At 38.1% G+C, this 23,313-nt stretch overlaps 1 protein-coding gene across 2 annotated transcripts; it reads left to right on the forward strand.

Annotated features, from left to right (window-relative positions):
* Nucleotides 1-446: 446 nt before the first annotated feature.
* Nucleotides 447-21,645, forward strand: ptp4a2b (protein tyrosine phosphatase 4A2b). 2 transcript variants are annotated; one of them, XM_053492227.1, is made up of 7 exons: nucleotides 447-554; nucleotides 15,514-15,791; nucleotides 16,093-16,201; nucleotides 16,333-16,425; nucleotides 19,192-19,322; nucleotides 20,412-20,486; nucleotides 20,578-21,645. In XM_053492227.1, the coding sequence occupies exons 2-7, from the start codon at nucleotides 15,787-15,789 to the stop codon at nucleotides 20,678-20,680; spliced, it is 516 nt and encodes a 171-aa protein (XP_053348202.1). In that variant the 5' UTR covers nucleotides 447-554; nucleotides 15,514-15,786; the 3' UTR covers nucleotides 20,681-21,645. The 2 variants fall into 2 exon arrangements, with proteins under 2 accessions (XP_053348202.1, XP_053348201.1); XM_053492226.1 differs by lacking the exon at nucleotides 447-554 and adding an exon at nucleotides 8,165-8,452.
* Nucleotides 21,646-23,313: the final 1,668 nt, after the last annotated feature.

The raw sequence follows: 23,313 nt of genomic DNA on the forward strand, positions 1-23,313 counted from the left end.
GTTCAATTCCGGATATGTGTGAACCGACTCTGAATCCAAATCCGAAGTCGAGAACAGATGCCACAAGTTGATTCAACACCACCCTTTTATTGCTTCAAGGTAGTAAAGATTTAATGTTAAGATAAACACTGCCATATTAATTAAATGTTTGGTCGATATGACGATTGACACTGAACCTTGACATTTTTATTACCAAGTTTTATGTGCTATATTTGGAAAGGTAATTATAATCATACTTAGCAAAAACAATTAAATGAGAAAATGAAAAATAATTTACATTAATTTCTGTTTCCAGCTTCGTTGTAATTAGTTTTCCCCAAACTAGTGAATCAATGTTTGTTATTTGGTTCGGTCGTTGTTGTTTTTTTAGAGAGAGAGAATCGACTCTTGGCGAATCGACTCCCGAGCCCGCGTAGCCTCGCCCCCATACTATTGAGTCGAGAGAGCTGAGTTGTTTAGTGTGTGTGAAGAGGAAGAACTGTTAGCGCTTAAAACCCGCTCCTATCCGCCTTCTCAGCGATTGTCACGGGATTTCAATGTTGAGCCTGTTTGTTGTAAGTAACCGTATTGTAAACATATATCCCTCTTTCTAGCATTGTTTAAGAACGTTTTTAAGAAATTAAAAAGTATTTCCCCCCTCAGTGGCACCGTCTCAGGAGTTAGCTAGCGTTCAGTTGCCGCTAGCTAGCAGGCTAACGGGGAAATGTGGCAGCCATTAGCGAGCTCTAGCGTAGCATAAATAAAGCTATCTATTTAACGGTTCTGTGGAATAATTTACATTATAAAATAGTTTTTTATTATATATTATATAGTGTACAAATATGCCACGAAGAAGTGTGCTTTAGTTCAGCGTGATTAGCTGGCTGGTTAACTAGCTGACCAGCCACGCGTTCCGTCTTGCCTGCCAGGTAGCTAGCTGTAAAAACTACAGACTTTACTGCTTAACACAAATATTGTCAACTTGTTAGTTTTTTTTTTGTAAAATCCTATTAAAATATATATGTATATATGTTAAGCTTGCTAGTTGTCCGTGTTAGCCCAGTTTGACGTTGAGACCGCTGCTTCAGCCGGCTGGAAACGCAGCATGACATGAGTAAATAGCGCTCAGTCTTCTATTTGGCTAGATCTGGTTTACGAGCAGTTTAACACGATTTCTCGATCACACGCGTCTTTGTGTGTTCGCTATATCTATAATATATATATATATATATATAAATTTGCAGTAAAGCTAGGAGTTTAGGTACCAGTCATTCCTTCACAGAACTGCTGCTAATATCTAACATCCTGTTCAGTCTTGATCTCTCTGGATGTATTTGCGGATGTATATAGGAGATGAGATGAGCTGGTTAATTTGCTCTAACAGGTATGATCTCCTTTTGATTACGAAGCATGTGGATTTGTGATAAGTCTGAACAAGTGCTGCAGACAAGCCTGGGCATGAGCAAGGGCAATCTTTTGTTGACAAAAAGGTTTATTCAGACAACCAAAGATCATAGAAGTGCTTACAGTAAAGACCCTCCCCATTTTTTTTTAGTACTTAATAAACTTTAACACTTTCTCATACCATTTCGAAGACATCTAGACTTGTGAGATTAAATTGATTCAATGTCATCCTGAGGTGTTAATTATCCTCGACACCTTTAGAATGTTGGTATGTAATATATGCTTGTGTGTGTAGTTTTATTGGAATTTTATAACATGATTTACCCTATAATTTTCCTTGTGTAAGTGGGCATAACACTTTATTGTTGGAGAAATACCCATGGATCATGAGTTTAGTCTTTCGACTGCTCCCATCGAGGGATCGCCAGAGCGGACCACCCGATCTGCACAACAACTTTACACTGGATGCCCTTCCTGGCAGTTTATTCGTGCTTGAGACCAGCATTGCATCCAGTGGCTGGGGTTTAGGCATTGGGTGTAAATCGAACCCAGGTCTTTCGAATGGCAGGCGAGAATTTTACCACTGAATCACAAAAAAAAAAAAACTTTATGTATAGAGACTTTTGAGACACCCTATAGTGCTCTAGCTAATGTGTTTGAGTACTCTTATTAACAATTCTTCTTTTGAAAAACATAGAACAGTGTTGCCACTTTTTTTATTATTATTAGTTTATTGTTGCAAATCATTCGCAGTTAAATTGCCTTTATCGCTTACATCATAGCACCTATAAACTTTCGTCAGCCCCTCTTCTTTCACTGTGTTCTCTCTCTCTCTCTTTTCGCTTGCTCTTAAAGTTGACGAGATGAAAAAATGCAGCTTGGGATGTTACCGAGAAACCGGAAAGGGCAAAGTCGTTCGTCTTGGAGACACCTCCATGATGGAAAACTTCAGCACATTTATACACGTCAGCTGTTTTTTTATTAACCTTTGATTATGTGATTTACCTGCCATACATGTTCCTATATTAGTTGTTACTCTTAAAATGATGATACACCTGTAATTAAAATTTCAGCTGGCACTGTTGCCAGAGGTGCTATTGTGAAAAATTAAGCGACATGATTGGCGTAATGGTGCACTCTATACACTATAAAGGAATGTGCTGTGATTCAGTTTGTTTCCAGTGGTTTTCAAAGGGCATGACTAGATGATTTTGACCACATTTATTAATTTATTTATTTACTCACTCTCTTGCTCATTTGTGCACGAGCCCCGACACTGTTCGATACCGTATCGATATTGGAGCTCAGCCAGTTCATGATAGTGAGCCAGTACAGGGAATTTCTTTGTAGTCTGATTAAATCTGTTACTGAGTGATTTAAGACTGATTTAAGTTTGAAAGTTGCATTTAGTGTAAGATCTGTGTCGGTCAACACAGTACACTTTTACAGCATTAAAATCATCCGATAGTGCCAATATCGATTCTTGGTTACATAGACGAGTAATGTAAGGGAACAAGACTAACACTGTGGTTGTAAACAATCTACAGGGTTTTTGGGTGATTAAATTGCTCTGAACTGGTTAATCAGTTCAAATTTTAAGTCTGATGACTTAGAATAACCCATAAGAGCGTTTGTCACTTTGGAGTTTGGCATTGACGATGCTTTATTTTTAGTTGGTGAGTGAGAACTAGAAGGCATGGATGAGTAAAGTACAGTAACCTTACAACAATCTTATTTAAATCTATTAACTTTATATACATTTTTATACAGTGACATTTAACACTTTTTTTTTTATTTCTGGTTAAACATTCTCCCACCTTATTACTCTTTAGGAATGCAAGTCCTGTAGGCTTCGACATATCGAAATACGATCCTATAATTAACGTTTAACTCGGAGGCCATATCACTTTTGCTTAATGTCATCTGTCACAGATCCCAGCGCTGTTTCATTAACGGAAGCAAAAGAAGCTAAGAAGGTTTAAGTAGCTAAGTAGTGTCTACTTTGCAGTTTCCTTTTCCTCAAAATGCTCTGTCGTCTGAAATTTAAAAGAAAATAACTTTTTACACAAATGGCAAAAACCCATAGCTCAAAATAAAGAAGCCTACAAATAACATAAACAACATTTACTGAATTGTTTCACAGACGTTCTTTTTAAAACATGACACTACTCTTGAAATACTGCCTGCTGTTAGATGAATGTTTTGTGGAAAGTGGACAGAAACCACATAGATAAAGAGATTTCTTTTAACTTGTACAAGTATGCACCTGGTTCCAACATGAACCGTTTGACTTCTCTGGAAATGTTTGATTTAGTTGCTTCAGGTTTGTGAATTATTTCCTTTTTGAGCATACACTATATTTTCTTTTAGTAATATTTAAAAAAAAAAATGCATTGTTCAAGTTTATCTCAAGGGTTGAACATGATTGTCAAGCGTTAACATTTCTGTCCTTTCCATGGAAATTCTTAAACATCTCAGGACTTTGGACTGCCTTGTATTTTAAATGATCCATTTATGCAAACAGTTTCCACAAGAAGATCTGAATGACCTCTATCCAGCCTCTTTTAATCCTATTCTAAAGGTTTCGGGCTTTGCTACACAGAACATTCTAGATCAAGGACCACAAATGGAACATAGATCTATAGCCTACCTCAAATGGATCTGTCTAGCAATTGTTTTTTCATTTAACCATTTGAACAACGTTAATATTCAGAATAGTTAGTTTACTGTTTATTCATTCATCTGAAACCGTTTTTTGAGTCTACATGGGTTCTTCTGATGAATGGGGAAAAAATAAGCAGTGCACCTGAATTCAAAGATCAGATTTCAGGAAAAATCGTGGCTTGAGTATTTTTAGAGTGGATGTTTGTTTTGTCTTGCTTTGCATGTCTTATTAATGCATGGAACAGTGAGCGTGGAAGCACCTGGCTTAACACAGTCGGTTCCTGTGTTTGCATGTTGCCTAATATTTTACAAATTTACTGTCACAGAAGTGGCAACAGAAAGGAAGTGGCCGACTTGTGGCAGCATTTGCAAGTGTCTGTTCACAAAAAGCAGGTCAGAATTGCCATCTAAACAGCAGGGCTTCTCAGTGTGCGCTATTGACTGTTACTTGGTAAAGTGCTGTTCTTGTCTTTGTAAAAAAAAAAAAACTTTTTTGGTCGTGCCCCAATGCAATTTAATAACCATCAGCACTGTTATTCATGTCCTTAAATAAGGAACTCGCAGTGTGCAACCAAATGATAAGGTGTTTATGGTCTAATTTTTACAAATTTCACAGGTAAACACTGCAAATATGTGTTAACTTTTGATATTACACACATTTTTGGTTTTAGATGTCTTGGGATTGAAGTAAACTTCACAGTTTAACAGTGCAGTATTTTTTTCACACTTTTGCATTGTCACTATTGAAGTATTTTCTTTTGCATTCACAATAGCAAGCTACAAGCAGTGTGATTCTCTTTCCTGCTTTCTATCAAGATTTATTTTTTATTTTTTTCATTCTGTCTGTAATCTTATTTAATTAAATGAAATGTCTTTTATTTTAAGGTACAGTTTAGTTTTTGTTCAGTTAACCTCGTCAGGCAATAAGCATGAACTTCTGTTCAGGTAAGATATAGAGTATGGGAGCGGTCCCATTGGATTGCCACTGAGAACTTTATTGGTTGAGATGTCATTGTCACCTTGTTAGTGCGGCTGTAAAGTAAGGCAGATATTTTTAACAGTGATATTTGACAGCCTCTGTGTTTGATCAGGAGTAAACTGGCCATAGCCGGATATTCTACATACTCTGCAACGTGGTCATTGGCCAATATGTCTCTGGTGACCTTCACACCAGGCAGTGTTTTCCTCAGTCTGCCAGTGGTCAGTGATGAATGGCAGAGATTTGGCATCTGACTGTTATATCATGCAGCTGATTTCCAGCAGATTTTGTACCGAACCACATGTTCCGCCACGTTTGAGTTGATTTGAGGCTATGAATATATAATATCCCCCTCTTGTTCCTGCTGGTTGTTTTTAATCCCTCATTAATGAGCTGTAAAAGTGTATAGGATAAACAAGACACCAATCCCCTGTTCACGGTCTCTTGGCAGTGGTGCTTCTCTTGCTGCTGGTGTTGTCATGTACACCTGCTAACACTGTGCACTCTAGGTCCCTGAACTTATGTTCTTTATTAAAATATTCCCTAATGCAGGGTTTTGTTTTGTTTTTTTGCAGGTAGATGCTTTTTTTTCTCTGATCTGTTTCATAACTGGAACTGTCCTTTCAGGAATATTGTAGTCAGCAAATGGGACCACCAGTAGGGTTACACCAGTCAAGACCAATGACTAGTAGGAGTTGAGCAATGCAAAAATGTAAAGTCTTTGTTAAGATTATTGCTCATTTGCTCAAGTTTTAGATTTGTGTTATTCATTTGAAGGAGCCCCCCCCCCTCCAATATTTGTCTTCCTTAATGTGTTCAAATAATCTGTAATGTGAAAAACCTTGAAACTCTTTCATTCAGGAGAGAACCTTGTCATTTATTTTATTCTGCATATTTGTTCAAATGATTTCCAACCCAACAGCAAAAATAAACGCTTTTAATACTTTATACCTTATATATCCTAATTAATGTACTTATAAACAAAAGTAACTTGTTAATGTTGTATATTACTTTTGTTAATAACTAGTAATAAGGCAGCATGGGGACTTTAAAGAAGTAGCACAAGTTAGCACTGTCCAGGGTCCGTGTTTGATTCCCACCGGGGGTAGTTGTGCATGGAGTTTGCAGGTTCTCCCCATGTTTAGTGAGTTTCCTCCGGAAGTGCCCACAGTGTGTAAATGAGCGTTTAGGTTTGTGTATGTGTGTGTCCCCTGCAATGGATTGGCACCCTGTCCAGGGTGTACCCTGCCTGGTTCTCTAAGTCTCTTAGGATAGGCTCCAGGCCCCCCCGCGACCCTGTATACAGATGAAAGTGTTATAGACAAGGAGTGAGTGAGTAACTAGTAATATAACACACTCTTTTTCAATATATTTACACAGAAATCATAAGCATAACACAAGATTATCACTTTTAAGTCGGGCTTGGTCAGCTGGATTACATTATAATGTTACCTGCCAAATGCCTTGTGATTGTATTATCTCTACTAGTGGTCGCGTCATCGTGTCTGTTAGTTTGATAAATCTTGAGATTGTGACGCCCAAGATTACCGTTGTGTGTTTCTGAAGTAAGGCTAATTTATTAAGGCTTTGCTGCAGACCTCACGTAGTCGTGTACCCTACAACCTACCGCGAAATGTAACTTAATGTCACAGGGACACAGGCTGGAACAACTGTGATTGCACCAAATATTAGCTTTGCCTTTCCAGTTTCTTCTCCTGTGGATTTATGTTTCTTTCTATACACCTTAATTATTCAATTTAAGTTCAATAGACCAAAATGAGGAGAGACTAATTAAAAGTGGTAAAGCAAAAGTATACATGTTCACAACACCGTAGGCCACTTGCAATACGCTCTATGCCAATTAAAGCAGAAGCATAAATAAGCTTTAAGCCCGGTAGCATCTGTTTTCAAAGAATCTCTACAGGCACTGGCATTTGCGACTTTGATGATGATTGTGCGATTCATCAAACTGTGGTCAGGAGTTGGCTCTGTAATTGATAAGAAATCGATCAACATCTCACATGATGAATGCTGAAAGGTTATGATGTTCATATAATGTTTTCTTAAGTATAAACGGATATCTGTACATAATAAAAAGCGATACATGGTAAAATATTAAGGCGGATTTTAAGGGCGAGTCCTTCTTTTATAGTTAGAAAACACTTAAGGAATGTCGGCAGACAGGCCACTGGAATGTGTGTGGCCCTAAGCACTTGGCTTCAGGTGTATTTATAGCTCCTAAGCCTATATTTCTCAGGATTATTTTTATCTCCGATTAAATACTGTATATGGCTGTGTCATTGCAGGTTTCTTGGTCATCACTGATTTCCAATATTTAAAAAGAAGAAATTGACCTGCAGATACCTGTTTTTCCAAGAGCCATTGTTAGTTTTACATTTTGTTAGTTTTACATTTGCTTGAGAACTTTACGAAGGTCACAGTTTTTTCAAGGTTACTATTTTTAGAGCATTTTTACATCCAACTGAAAACGAAAATGAACGCTGTTATGTGCTTCCTTTAAGATTAAAAGCTTTGTGAACTGCTGCACATGGTGGGAATGAAACACCAATGCAAATGACAGGCTAGTGCTGCTATGATTGCTATAAGTGTGCACCCCTTAACTGAGCGCACCTGATGGGTGTAGTAGCTTCTCGTGATCTCAAGATTATGGTGTAAACAAGTTACTGTCGTGCCATTCAAGGGGCATGTGCATGCACATGCTTCCGAGTGGCACGACAGTAACTTGGCACGGCAATAAAACCCACTCATGATGAACAATTGGTAATATCTAAGGCTTATCGTCTGATTACGGTCACAGGCCAGTTGATCTGTGTTTAACTCTAGTTAATAGCGGTGCACATTCTTTGAGGCCTTCTTAAAAATGCAAGAAACCCCGTACTAAATATGGACGTCGGCCAACTTTCATTCTGTATTCAACCTTTATCTGTGTGCAAGCTCTGAAGAAGTGTCTTTCTGAGAATTGACACTTCTTGTCCCTTGAGTTTGATGAATATGCAGAATTTAATGTGTTGGTGTTTCTCTTCTCGTCAATTCAAGTTCCTCTTCCTGTAGTGAAGTTTCATTAATCGTGTATGTTGATTTAGCACATACAAACCAGACCACAAAAAAAAAAACATTCAGCTGACATTAGTGTCAAGACAATAGTTAAGTGTTTAGCAGCCAGTACAAGTTGTTTTAATGAAGTTTAACTTTCTCTTTGTCATCATGCAGAATAGGTTTTAAACGTTAAGTAGAATTTAAAAAGGATATAAAAGGAAAACCTTTCTTTTTTTTTCCCACTGAATTCCTGCATGAGTGTTGGCAACGCATAACCTTTAATCTTTTTTGGGACTGTCGGAAACTGAGCATCAGAGGTCTTAGTTTTGCGTAGAAACACCTTCGGGCAAGAAGAATGCACAGTGAGTGGTATGTTTTCAGATTTTTCCTAACTTGTCATTTATTCATGTGCTTCTTTTCGATCCATCAGTGTGTATGAGCAGCTATGCACGCTGGAAGGCGTAAAGTGTCCTGTCTGTGTTTGGTCACTGGCCGAGGTGCTCTCTTATCAGCATTATGGTGGAATTTAACCTTTTGAATGTTAGGGCAATTGTGTGGGTTGGTGTTGGGGCAGCTGTGTGGATTGTGTGACTTGATGGTATATGGTGGTGTAAAGCAGCTTAAACCGGTCTAGGAACTTGGACAATGGTCATGGTTACATCTCAACTAAATCAATGTCAGGTTTTCAGCATGCCAAGTAAAAAAAAAAAAAAAGAGGAACGCTTATAAATGTCAACGTGAGTCTAAAGGTATAGGAAATTTAGCCCACGTGGGTGTAATTGAAAGAGAGCGCCCTGCCTAGTTGTAATAAAAACTTGTAAGTTTCATTTATCTGTAAATTTAGAGCAGGGTTGTACTATTTATTCGGCCCTAGTTTAAAACAATCGAAAGTCTTGTATTTTTATTAATGGAATCCTATAAGCGATGCTTAGACTCCATTGGAGACATCTTATGTATTGTACTTTTGGATAATAATTGTACGCAAAATTGTTTGCTTTGTGTATGGGCATGAGAACTTTGCAGTAAGTCCCATGAATGACATACAAACGGTCGAGTAACAAAGATTTGAAGATGTTCAATAGAGGAAATTAAATCACATGTCCGGCGTACATTGTCACGTGCGTGCATCACACATCCCAGGATGTTTGAGCGAACTCCCGGAAGGGAACATGTTGGAGACTTCTTGTATCAGACTTTTTAAATGCATTTTGCCTTAATGCAAAAAAAAAAAAAAAAAGGCCGTACCTGTGCTGACTCCTGCACCTGCGTGGATGTCATCACGAGCACTTACCGTACACTTTTAACACAAACATGGGGGAAAGTTTCCAGTCGTTGGATGCCGAGTGTGCTTTCATGTACACCGTTATCAATAGACTGTTTTGCCCTTTTGGTGAGCTTTGGTGAATCAGCGATTAATGACGGCACTATCTCATGGGGAACACTGTCACCTTGGCCTGAGGACACAGTTTGTGTGTACTGGGTCAGAATGTTTGTCCTTTGCAATCAGGAAAGGGTGGGGTTTAAAGTCTGGGTATGTGGGTGGATGTTTTACCTCCAAGTGCGATTGGTATACAGTACACACATCAGTTTATGGAAGTTGTCCTCTGATGCTTGTCCTCAAGAATGATAAGACTCTTTGAATTTGGGTTGTTGCGACATTGAAATTTTAAACTCGGATACCAAGAGTAGGTTGGAGTGTCTCAATTCTGTGACAGAACAGTTTGGCAAAGAATTAATTAATGAGCAAGCGTCACCTGGAAATTAAATCGTTAGCCATAAAATACAATTTATATTGCTTTGAAGTAAAAATAAAACTAAACAAATATAAGAAGCTTAACATTTGTAGTTGTGTGTTGGCGCAGCACATGTCTGATCAGTCATGGCTTAAAAATCAGATTTCTGTCGTCTTACTCAAGTTCACCTCAAATACATGCACAAAAATATTAGTTGTTGCAGTTTAAGCCCTGCACTGTAACCACTGCAAGCTATATGTCAGAAATAGTCAAGTCAGTGTGGGGAGTGGTAGGTGATATTCACACTACATTCAGTGTTCTTTAAAATGGCATGCTTTTTCACGCTATACAACAAGTGAATTCAGCTGCACAGCCTTCTTGTCCGTTTACGAGCAAAGCAGCAAATCTGAGTTCCTGTAAAAACCCAATAAAATGTCATTTAAAATTCAATATTTAAACTACGAAAGTTCACCTGGCCATGTTAGGTGATGTAACCTTCCAAGTTTAGGTCATGAGTACCTGATGGATGTCTTGCCAAGGTGTGAACACCTTTTGCATATTTGTTGGGTTATGTCTGCCAGGTAACAAAAAAAAAAGTCTGTCTTTGAGCCTGTGTTTTCCAGAAGTTAAAGACACAAAGCACTTTTTCTTTAGCATACATGATTAGGTCATGGAAAGAATGGAGTGTCGGCTTAGAGTCTGCCTTTTTGTATGTCTCAAAATATTTTTTGGGAATACGTTACAGAAGTATCTAGAAATAAGGTTTCTTTTATGTCTCACAGACTGCAGACTTTAAAACACACCTGTTTTTTTTTTTTTCTTTTTTTCAATAAAACAAATTTCAGTGTCAGCACATTAAAGCAGAACTGGTCATAGAGCTCTTGCCTGATTCTTTTGGACCCAGAAGGATACTTGAAGTTGGAAGCAAATGACAAAAAGCTGAAAAAAATTCAAAATTATGAATTGGGATAAAATATGAGTAAATAGGCTACCGCTTCTAGATGTGTATAGGTACGTGATTTGACATGTGTCCTATCTCCTTCTCTCATGCTGCTGTTCTGCAGTAACCTAGCCCAAGGCCACTAATCTCACCCAACCTATCCTTAGCCAGTCTGAGATAAAGCTTTACTTTACAGCTGCAGCCCTGTCCTGGGAAGGAGCTAGCCTATACAGCTGACTTGGATATGACCAAGCTTTTGTACGCTTTGTTGTACAGTGGTTGGGTTTGGACAAAATTCAGATGGTGGTGTTTTGTTTTTGTTTCTTGTTCTCCACCTGCAACTTTACTTTTTTAAGCAAAACAAACAGATGCTAATAATTATCGGCTCACATCAAGGCTTACACACATTACTGTTCAGTATTAAAATGTCTGATCAGTAAAAAAAAAAATGCATTATTGGTGCTGTTTTATTCTAGCAATCAATTGGTTTTATTCTAGCAATCAATTGGTTTCAAATTAATACTCCACTTTATATCACTTCATGGCTTCGTTCGTATGAGGAATTATGCCACACACTTGTGTTGAATTTCCTTCTGATTGCTAATAATAAATTTTCTAAACTAGCATCTTGGACACACGGTTGCAAGGTCTTTATACTAATATATTATTGTTTCATTAGTAACCATACTGTTACAGATGTATGGGGGGGGCACTACACATGAATAGATTTTAATATGGCAATGGTTTTATTAAGCTGTTTTACACTGCAAGATTTTAGACAGGAAAACGTCTTCAAGTCTTCTTCGTTCATTAGTTATTTTACTGCTCATTTCATGGTGGTGATTAAAAGTGAAGCTTTTTCTGTTCTCATTATCTTTCTGCCTCCATCCTTCTCCTAATCAGCTCCTTACAGGCAACACTGTAGTCCTATGAGTCCTTGCATGCTGTGACTTCTCACCCTGGCTTTTTGGGTATCTGTGCAGCTCATGAATGTGTACAGAACAGCTCAAGTGCCTTGGAAGGATTTGTAGCTTAAATTGAAGGGATCTGTTGGGGATTAGCACTCTGGGGTATGCATGTTGGCCCTTCCAAAGCCTCTTAATCCCCCATGTTTTCTACATGCAAAGGAGAAGTGGAACAAGGCACTGAGGAAAAGAGATTTTCAAGCCACTTTTGATAAACACGGCAAGCTTATGTTATACTTTTTTGTAACACAATCCCAGATTTGTGTAGCATTAATTCCTTTTAAAAGTAAGTGTTTAGTTTTATCTTTTATTACTATCGTAGAATATGTACAACTACTACTACTACTGTTACTGCTGCTTCTGTTATACAGGAAGCACAGCTTCATTTTAACTTTCGTAGTAGCATATGTTATGAATAAGAAGAATACTCCAGTTCGAAAAGTGCCAAGTCATCCTTCTTAGGATTCTAGCTCTGCCAGCCGCTATCAGCTTTCTGTACTTGGGTGTTCTCTGTCTTCGTAGATAGTCGTCCTCATTATCATGCGTTATCACACCATACGCAAGGAGACAGCAGCCGAGCTGTTTTCTCTATTTCCCAGCTGCACAGAGCGGTCTGTGAAGAAGAGAGTAAGGAACAGATAATCAGGACACTGAGAAGAGTGTGTAATGTAAAAAAAGAAGAGTGGCACTGTTACTGTGCGTACCCTGTGAACTCTCTGCTAGTTAACGAGAAGCTGCGTTTCACAGAACACTGACCCATTTCTGAGAAGTTCCCGTTTTTCGTTGTCTGTTCACGCGGCATGCAGCTGGTGTGCGTGTGTGTGTGTGTGTGTGCGCGTGCGCGCGCGCGCGCCTGGTGAGGTGTATTGCGTGGCATTGGTTTGTAACCCAGCAAACACCTCACAGAGGCCAGTGTTAGTTGGGGGGACGTCCTGCCAACAGTGCTTTTAAACACCCACAAAACACAGCATGAGTTAACTTTTTATTGTATGTTTATTTTAGATTATGTTCTAGGTTCTATAGTGTAAGACCTTCAAAGGGAAACATTAAATACATTTAGCTATACTAGTAAATATACTTTTAACTGGCAGAATTAAAAGCATATAAACATATGGTCCTATCAGAGACCAAAAATCTCATCTGATTAAAGGGATGCTACTTGCTAAAGAGCAACTTGTCTTTTATTTTTAGTGTGATTGTGCAGTTAATTAGAGAGCTATAATATTGTGTATTCTGTTGATTTTCACAGGATCATCAGTAAAATTTGTATTCAGAATTATTTGAGTCAGGTTAAAGGGCAGTTGGCCATGTAAATGCAGCTATTGACTTTGACCATGGTATGGTTTAGTGGATACTTGAGTGTGAGTATTTCCAAAACTGCTGTATGCCTGGATTTCTATATACAGTTGTCTTTAGGGTTGTGGTGCATAAAATAAAAAAAGAATTAAAAAAAACATTGAGTGAGTAGTAGTGCTGTCGGCGGAACCCCCCCACCCCCCTCTAGTTTTTTTAATTACCAACAGTTTACCCTACCCTACCAGACAGCTACCAACCATGGAGAAAGTATCACATGCTTCCACCAAGGTATGTGTAAAGTGTATGACCACAGCTGCTCATGCGACATCAGACCGCCCTTTAACACACTTGGCGGAAAGCATGCAGCTCTTAGACCCCCATGATTAGTTAGGGTTTCGCATCCAAATTTTCTGTTTTGGGCTTCTAGCCACAACCTCCAGATGATGGGGCAAACACTTTTGAGTTGCACCACTTAGAAAAGCACTTAGAAAGGCCTTTTCTGGTAAGAGAGAAGTCAAAAGAGAATGACCAGACTGGTACAAGCAGACAGGGTGGTGGCTATAAACTTTAAAAATATCCAGTGCACACTATCATGGTGAGCAGAAAAGCATCTCGCAATGCACATGACCATACTGCCAGGTTAAAACTCCTTTAAGGTAAGACATTCGAGGACATCTCTATGTTCTATTAGAATGTGTGTTGTAATACGTTAAACACATACCAATTTATCATTTGTGGGGTGTGTTGGTTTTGTTTGTCAGTGTAAAAGACTTTTTTTTTGTTTTTTATGGTCGGTTAAGAATATGCAGATCTTGTGAGAGTGGCATTAGGTTATCTAATATGTTACTACTCATAACTCATCAGTGTATGAGACTTTTTCCATCCCAAACATTAGCTATTTCTCTTCATGCACACATTACTATTTCTCCATCTGTGAATTGTAGAAGTGTAATTACAGGAAGGCTTGCAAATGTGCTGCTTTGATTTGCAAGATTTCTCGGCAGATCAGACAAACTATTTAAAGGTTCAGTCTATACAGCTGCATTCCTGTTTACTGCATGGTAAGATGAAATATACACTGTAGAAGTGGTCCTGATGACCCTATTAATTTACTTAAGTACAGTGTAGTGTGTGCTGCATTTTAGTCGCCCTCTGAGAGTACTTTAGGTTTGGTTATCCTCTTTTATCCAGTGCTTTTAGCACAGCTCTTTGATGCAAGTTTGAGAATGCTTCTCTGGATTTTCCTAGACCAGGTCGCATTGCCTTGTCTCCTTTGATTCAATCCCACGACCTTGTACCTTAGTCTCTGTTGAAAACGCTCTGTTTGACAGTGAGCCCATCATTCAGAGTTCAACCATTATGTATTTATTATAAGGTCAAATGGTCACAGTCTAACCCAGGTTCTCTGAAGTTCTGTCACAGATGTTTATTGTCTGCGAATTGTGTCCAAAAGGTCAAGAGTGACTGCACAACTTTTCCACAGTGGCTGTTTTGTGCAATGAGTAGTTGACTGGTATGGAATTTTTTTCGTCCCTAAAAAAATTATAGAAGTGTGTAAAACATTCTGGGCAGCTTTCCTGCTGTTTCTTCTCTTTTTGCGTTAATTTGTTGTAGTTTTCCCCCATGTTCAGTGGGTAAATATTGAGGTTGATATAGATATCAGTATACCAGTTGTAATTGTTAGTGAGGTGTGGATGAGGTGTGGACTAAAAAGTGCATAAAAAATAAGCAGAAGCGTTGTCGCTGGTTAGTCAATACTAACTAAATGTTAAAGACAGAACAGATCCACTGGAATGGGAGTGAGATCAATAGCTTTATCAGTTGTGGAGATGCTTAGCTTCATTTGTTAAAAAAAATTACCAAATAAAGTTTATTATGCGATTTTAATCAGTCCTTTGTTGGTCGGTTTAGTTAATCGAATGGATGGGACAGTTTTCAATTTAAAATTGATTCACGTAAACTAAAGGGGAAAATTTTCATGATATATTAACAGAAAATAGAACAGTCTGTTTAATTATTTTTACAAAGTGGTAATTGTGTGGAGCAGTGTTTTTGTGTTGCATGTGTATTTTACATCCTGAGCAGTTTATATTGAGATCGCTTGCGCAAGGTTCTGAATGAGGTTTTTTTAGTTTTGTTTTTAGAAATTCAATGTAGGATATTATAAAGTTTAGAATTTCTAAAATGGAACAAAGACTGAAATGATTTACCAACCTTAGATAGAAAAAAAAAAACCTGGTGACTATGTACAAGTTTGGTCACCTATAATGTAACACAGTTAATATTTAATTTGCTAGTCTGTCGCATTTTTCCAGATTCAACTTTTAGGAAAATGATGGCACCATGTTTCATGGCTGGTTTATATTAGATCTAATGTTTAGGTCAAGTAATATGACTTTTTGCAAGCTGCTCGTTGCAAACATTGATTTTGAAGATGTCGTTACAGTTTCATTCTACTATCAAGTTTTGACTTGGTTTCCCTTTTTTTCTTGACAGTGTTTCCGTGCAGATCTGGGCCGCACATTTATGGCGTTTGTGAGTGGAGACTTCTGCCATGCTCAGCACCTCAGCATTGTGAACAAGTGAATCATCAGCCCCCTGCGGGACTACGCTACCCAGAAACCCCCCTGACAGCTAGCACTGGGCCCTGTCTGTCTCTCCTGTATCCCCCTGGGATTACGCGTAGTCCTCAGCCTGAGTGCAAACAAGTTCTCTTTCCCTCCCCTGCCTCTCTCTGTCTCTACAGTCAATCCGAAACACCTCTCCTGAATGGGGTAATCTACAGTTGTCTCATTAGATGACTGAAGGATAGTCTTGTTTTTGTTTTTATTTACTTTTTTTTATTACTTTTTTTATCTTCATTCATCCTGTCCTGTACATCCTTTTGTGCACTGTGGACGAGACCATCCTTCATTTTTTCTGTATTTATTTTTTATTTTTGTAGTCCAGTGCCCTCCATCTCACCCACACTCAATCTTTTATTTATTTTAATATACAAAAAGTCCTTGCTGAATCTGAGCCAAAGATCTTTTTTTTAAGCAACAGGAATCAAACATTTTTATTACTGTTTTAAAGTCGTCTTGCCAACATGAACCGCCCTGCCGCTGTTGAAATTAACCATGAGCCCATGAGGTTCCTCATCACGCACAACCCTACCAACTCTACGCTCAACAAATTCACAGAGGTAAGTGTGTCTGTGGATGGGTGTCTGTCTGTCTTTGAGTGTCTGAGTCTTTGTTTGTCTTTCTGTAAGTGGAAGTGTATTAGTATAATGCACAAGGAAGTAACCTGTACTCTTCTGACTCTGCCCTCAAGGAACTGAAGAAATTTGGAGTAAACACACTTGTGCGTGTGTGTGACGCCACTTACGACAAGGCGCCGGTGGAGAGGGAGGGTATCCAGGTCTTGGTAAGTACAGTCGTTCAGGTTTCTTAATATAAGCACACTCAAATTACTCTTAAATACACACACACATGCACTCTGAGAAACTCCTACTCACCATGCACAGACTAACTGGTTTCGTCTTACATAAACCCCTTTCGACCAAGGAAAATCCCGACTAACTACCCCCTGTGTATTATAAGCTTCAGTAAAACAGAAGTGTAGTGTTCTCTCAGGTGTATCAGCCAAGTTCTGTTGTCAGCACTAAACACTGTCAGCATTTCCTCTTCCAGAACACAAGTCTGTACAAGTATAGCAATAAACTAAGAAGTGTAATCACATACAGCTTCTATACAGGAGTTTCAGTGCAGGTGGAGCAGCAGATAAAACAACGAAATATGTAAGAGTAACAGGTGTGTGACCACACACCTCTTTAATTCATTTATCATGTCACTAGTGTGACTTACAGCAGAGAAATGTATTCTTTTCATATTGCTTCTAACTTTAAAACATAATTCAAGGGCAAAAAAAAGACAAAGTCAATATAAATCCAGTGTTGTTCAGATTTTGTATTGTTGTGCTTTGTAGAATCCCTAAAGGCAGAGAGGGGTGGAAAAAGCAGGATTAGAGAGACTACCGTTTCACTCACTCAAGTTTTATTGGTTCACAAGTCTGAGATTTGTGAATTTACAGGTCAAAGTTTACTTGGATATACTTGCGGCAAAGTGAAAGTAACCGCTACGGAAACAAATTCATGTCTTTTACGTCCCCACATCCTTTCCTCCTACACCGAGTAGGCTTTTCTGCATTGTAAAATGCTGCTTTAGCTTCATTCTGGTAGGCAGTGCAACAGGTTTAGGACACACACTAACACAAAATAGTCTCCATCTGAAGACTCTCAAATGCCATCTCTACCAAACTTACAAACCCACTGATTTACATGCCTTAATCTTTTATTTATCATCAGGTTGTACAGAGTGGTTGTTTAGACTGTGTTAACCTGCTTCCAGACCAGTTTTATGTCTTACTGTTATCAAGATTACGCACTTATGATAATCAATATGCAGCTGCGCACTAGCCGTATTTTAATGAAGAAACTAAAGTGTAAATGATATGGAGCAGTGCTACGTGGAATACACAGAACTTTATCAATTTTGCAAATTTAATGTAGCCAGCTGCTGTTAAAAAAAAAATGCCAGTCATGCTTGAATGTGATTCAGCCATATAGCTGTGAGAGAGGAACAGAAAGAAGAGTCGAGTCAGGCAAGGCAGTAGAGCCTGCTGAGTTATTTTATTCCTTTTTCCGTCTGGTTTGGGGTGGGGCCTTTATACTGGGATGTATTAAGGACCATGATGATTTGAGGTTGCACATGAATGTTTTATACTGTCCCAGCATGGATTTTAAACATTTGGTCTGATAGACTGCTTTATTCCTTTTTTCCTTTTCCTTTTCCCCACTGCCAGACTGTAAATTGCTGTCTATTATCATGGTGTCACATACAGTCTGTATTTTGTGCCTGTTTTAAATGAATGTAGTGAAATAAATATTTAGACAGCTGTGAAAAGTCAAAATCTCTCTGTCCTGACTTTATGGCTGACTGAGGTTTATAGATTAAGAGAAAAGCCAAAAGCATCTTTTTAAGGTGGAAATTTCCAACCCTTTCTTGTTTTAAGCCTGTAAATGTTTGTCCCAAGTCAGCAAACTCTCAATTATATTTCTGGAATGTTGTTCGGTCATGACGAAGCTAAAGAAATTTAGGAATTAAAATAAAACTGATATATATGGAATATATATATATATATATATAATGGAAATAAATAAAGGCAAAGCTGTGTGGAAGTAGAGAAAAGAGCACAGCGTCTTAAAACAGTTATTGAACTCATTTTTAGAAATATTCTGTGGATATCAGTCCTGTCACCCATGTATTTGTACAAAATGATAAAAACAAGCATGATTTTTCAATCCTATTCCAATGCCAGAGTGTGTCTCAGCATGAGAGAGAGAGAGTGCGCGAGAGAGGGAGAATGTGGGGACTGGAGAAAAGGCATGTGTTAAGTAAAGAGAGAGAACCTGTTTAAGCCGGTAGTGAGCAGAAACTTGAGTTCAGTGGTAACATAGTCGGGCAGCCAGCCTTTCCATTCTCACTCATTCTTTTTCTTCTCTCCCTCATTGTTGCGATAATTGATTGCTCTGCTAGGCCATGTTTCGACAATGAATTTTTCAGAAAACCCATCTACTCCCTCCAGATGACATTAGAGTTGTACGTCATTTCGCTGAACTCGATACGTACTGCCTCAGAGCGCTTACCCAGAGTCTCCTTTTTTTGTTTTCATTTCCCACTCGCTGCCCTGTGACTCGTTATCTGTCTCCCTTTCTCCTAAAATCCCTCTTTATTGATCTCATCTTCCGAGCCTGATTTACCTTTTAATCTCTAGACTACTGCCTCCCTTTTTGGCTAACAATCTCTTTTGCATTCTCTTATTTATTAACATTCTTTGTTATTTTGACTGTGAGGAGGTCGGTAGAGCTGTGTGATTGTGAGAAATTTATGCTTTCACTGTTTTTTTTTTTGTTTTGTTTTTTGTTTTTTAGCTCAGGGATGACACCTGGGCCCGTTCTCTGTAGCAGTTCTAATTAGTTTAGTGGGAAAGCTCAGAATTGATATTGAACACATGCACATCTCCGTTGTATTCATTTCCATAGTCTTCTCAGAAAGGCTGTACGCTTTGAAATAGACATGGCTTGTTCATATATATATATATATATATATAATTTTTTTTTCCCCCCCACAGGACTGGCCCTTTGATGATGGAGCTCCACCCCCCACCCAGATTGTTGATGATTGGCTAAATTTGGTGAAGACAAAAGTTCATGATGAACCAGGATGCTGCATTGCCGTGCACTGTGTGGCCGGATTGGGTCGGTGAGTTAAACTTTTAGGAACAAGGAAAAAGCTGTCGTCCCCATTTTCCTGTGTCATGCATACTTTGTAAACCTTAATGCTTTTCATATAATCCTATTTACTCATTAATGATAGACAGATTTTGAACAAAGTTATACACTTTTCAAGTAGTTTGTTTGTTGAAACTTGTAAACCCTGACCCAGAGGTTACCCACTGATGGGTAAAAAATTAGCTAGAAGATAATCGTAGAGACACTACTTATTCAGTTGCGTTTTTCTCATTAAATTTTTTCATCACTCTTTTATGAGTTCTTATGGAACATTTTTTTTTTTTTCTGAAAACAATAACCTACTGGATTCATTAAACAACAAAGAAGAAACACAGCAGTGAAGCAGCCATCACCAGGATATAAAAATAAACTAATATGAACACCTGCCTGAGCAGTCCACTATGTTCATTTATGTTTTTCTCATGTTGTGAGCTTTATAACAGAGTTTGATACATGCCATTAATCACAATAATACTATCACTTAGGGTTGTGCAATTCATTTAAATTTAATTTCATTTCCTGTTATTGGCTTCCAGCAATTTTGGAAGCATTCCATTCTACTGTAACGCTTTCATTTTAAAATATAAATATAAACTATAAATCCAGTGCATCCATTTCCTTTACAGTGAAGCCCTCTTGCCCCCTAATGTGTTTATACCCCTATCTCACCTATGCGGTTTGAGTCATGATAAGATGTAGTGTTAAGCGCTGTGAGCTGCCGCGAATGCCCGCCAACATTCCGCTGACGTTCCGCAAAGTTCTGCAAAGTCCGCAAGCTTCCGTGAGGACCAGCAAAAAATTAACCGTTTAATTTTTCACGCGGAAAGATGGAAACGTACTAACTGCACCAAAATTCGCGGTGAATTATTATGAAGCATACTTATGGCTCAGCCAAAGATTCTACACAGAAAGAAAAGTCACTTACGAGCAAAACCTATTGGATAATAGTTAGATAAATTAAATGGGGGGATAACAATAGTAAAAAATAACCCTGAAATTAAATAATTGCTACATTAAATAAATGTTTCATTAATTTCTGCTTGTTTGACTTTTCCTTTAGAGCACCTGTACTTGTGGCCTTGGCTTTGATCGAGAGTGGGATGAAGTATGAAGATGCAGTGCAGTTTATCCGGCAGTATGTAACACTAATGCGCGCACATAACATTTTTATTGGTATTACCCATCTGCTGGCTTTACCGCTTACCCATCTTATGTTCTGTTTTCAGAAAGAGACGTGGAGCCTTCAACGCCAAACAGCTTCTTTACCTCGAAAAATACAGACCTAAGATGCGCCTGCGGTTCAATGGTCACAACTGCTGCATCCAGTAAAGTGCCAGTTGTACACAAATAATGGGAAATTTATCTAGTGCAAGCTGTGGGTAATTAATGTGATGGTTAAAAGTCATGACTAATGAAATTACAGAGATATAACAAATTAAACCTGATCTGTGGATTCACCAGCTGTATGAATGAGAGAGGTCAAAGCACACAGATATGGCTGCCTACTGGTTTCCAGTGTACCAGCCACGGCTATAACACACAGCAGTTCTTCATGACTTCTTCACAATGTCCAATCATGGGATAACTTTTTATTCTCCATTACTCTAAAATGAATTATTTTAACCATTATGAAAAGATGTGTATTTGTGTAATGCTGTTGATTTATGATTCAGTTGAATATTGCTGTTGTAATTGGGCAAAGAAAAAAACAACAACAAAACAAACAACCTGTTTAAACGAAATTTTAGTTGATGAAAAGGACCAAAAGAGCTCTTTTCTCCATTTCCCGAAGTCACTTTTAATTTAGGGTCAGGATGGGTTTTTAAATATCAACTGTATTTATTGACTATAATTATTGAGTCTTGTCAGAAGTATGGTTGGGGCCAGGACACTTTTCCCCTTTTATGGAGCCATGTTCTTTCATTTAGTTTTCTGAATCTCTGGGGAGTGCAATATTAAGTCCAGTTTAGAAAAGCAATCATTTGTTAGGACTATTTTACATGCGCACACACACACACACAAAAACCAAGGAGAATGGCTTTATTTAGGTACTTTTCAATCACCATGTCTGCTTACTCTAACAGTGGGTCAGTCAGCTAATGGCTTTGCTGTAGGCCAGACTGTCCGTACACTTTTGCTGTGATGACCCTATTGTTCGGCGCATAGGCACACTCAAGGAAATGACAGATGGGAAACTTGATTTTTTTTTTTTTTTTTTTTTTTTTTTAATCTTTGCCCACATTTTGAAAAATATCCCCATCTTGTTTTTAAAATGAATAAACAATTGATATGAACTCTTCTTTGTCTTTTGTGATTTTATACCATTATGGCAGTGTGTGTGTGAAAATGTTGAACTGATATAGGAGCCAACACTATTTAAATAATTTTAAAGATGGCATTTTTAATGCTAAGAGGGAGGAAAACGAGCATTTGTCTGTAGTGCCTTGTTTTTCAGTGCTTTAATTCTGCTTGTTAGCAGTCTTAAATTAGTTTTCATATCCGACTGTGCGGGCTATAGAGCTTGTCTGTAGCCCCATCTACTGGACCTAACAGAAATATATCGATCAGGTTTTTTCCCCTCCATTATCTGTAGTTTGGAGCAGTGACAACCACCCTAATTCATATTTAAAAACAAATGTACCATATGACTGGATGTCCACTGAATGAATAGCAATGGTTTTCCAGTTAAAACCTGTTTTAATGACCCGTTTGGCAATTTATGAACTTCTAGTTTCCTCCTGTGTGTATTTGTCTTTTTGACTATCCTCACAATTGGAACTGAAGAAGAACTGCAACCAGGGAAATGTATCTGATATATATGTAAAATATGATGGTGAATCATTTATTATTTAGAACTGGTAATGAGGCTACAGGTACAGAAGATAATGAAGTAAATGAGTGAATACTAATAATTGCCAGATAGTGACACACAACACATTGAAGTGAGAAAAAGTGGTGGTCTGGCAATTCCTCAACCCTACTACTCAAAATTCTTGTCTAAGTTGAAGAAAGCTGTCTGCGTGCACCAGCCTGTGGCTATATAGGTGAATAAAAGTTCTTTAGCCAAGAGGAGGTAAAATCTTCAGTGGTAAACAGACTTTCTGCATGGAAGAGGGTGTATAACATCGCTTATACAAGCTTTTCTTACTTTCAGACATGACAGAGTTATTTCCTTCACAGGAAACTTTCACCAAATATTAAAAAATACTACCTGGCCAAAACATTTAAAGGTTATGGCTTCAAAAGGGTCAAATTATTGGCCTTCATAAAGGAATGAAACTAACTGAGATTTGCGCATGAAATATTTTCACAAACAACTTTTTATTTTTGACATAACCAAAGCTAAAGGCATGTTTAAAAGACACTTTGTTACATAACACATATATGAATATTCATATATGAAGCATATCATGTGAAAATTATCTAAATGCAGAAATAACTTCTAAAAAGTATGTTGCATCCTAAATGCATTTAGGATTCCTTGGTCTGGGCTTCTTTAGCACACTAAATGAATGTATCATAGCATGGACGCAATCAGCCTGTGGCACTGCTGAGACATTAGTGAAGACCAGGTTGCTTTAATGTCAGCCCTAAACTTGTCTTTATTGTTTATCGCTACTAATCTTCCCATTTAAAATACTCTATAGATTTTTGAGAAAAAAAGATTTTTGAACACTGAGAAAAGTTCCAGCTCTTTTTCTGCTTAGTCCAGGTACGATGCTTCTCAGCACTCGGACAGTATTAACCTGAAATATTCAAATATTTTGAGCTCGTAGGTTTTTGGTTTGCATGAGCTGAATTGGCCACAATCATCGGAATTGAAACAAAAAAAGGCTTGAAATATTTCAATGTGCAGTATACGAGTTATTATATCCTTCCCAGCAGTGCTGACTAATTTGGATTTTTACCTGGCACCTCTCCTGTCAAGAAGGCATTGTCACCCATAGCATTGTTGCTTACTC

Source organism: Clarias gariepinus, chromosome 3 (genome assembly GCF_024256425.1).
Source record: "Clarias gariepinus isolate MV-2021 ecotype Netherlands chromosome 3, CGAR_prim_01v2, whole genome shotgun sequence".
In the NCBI taxonomy this organism is placed as follows: Eukaryota; Metazoa; Chordata; class Actinopteri; order Siluriformes; family Clariidae; genus Clarias; species Clarias gariepinus.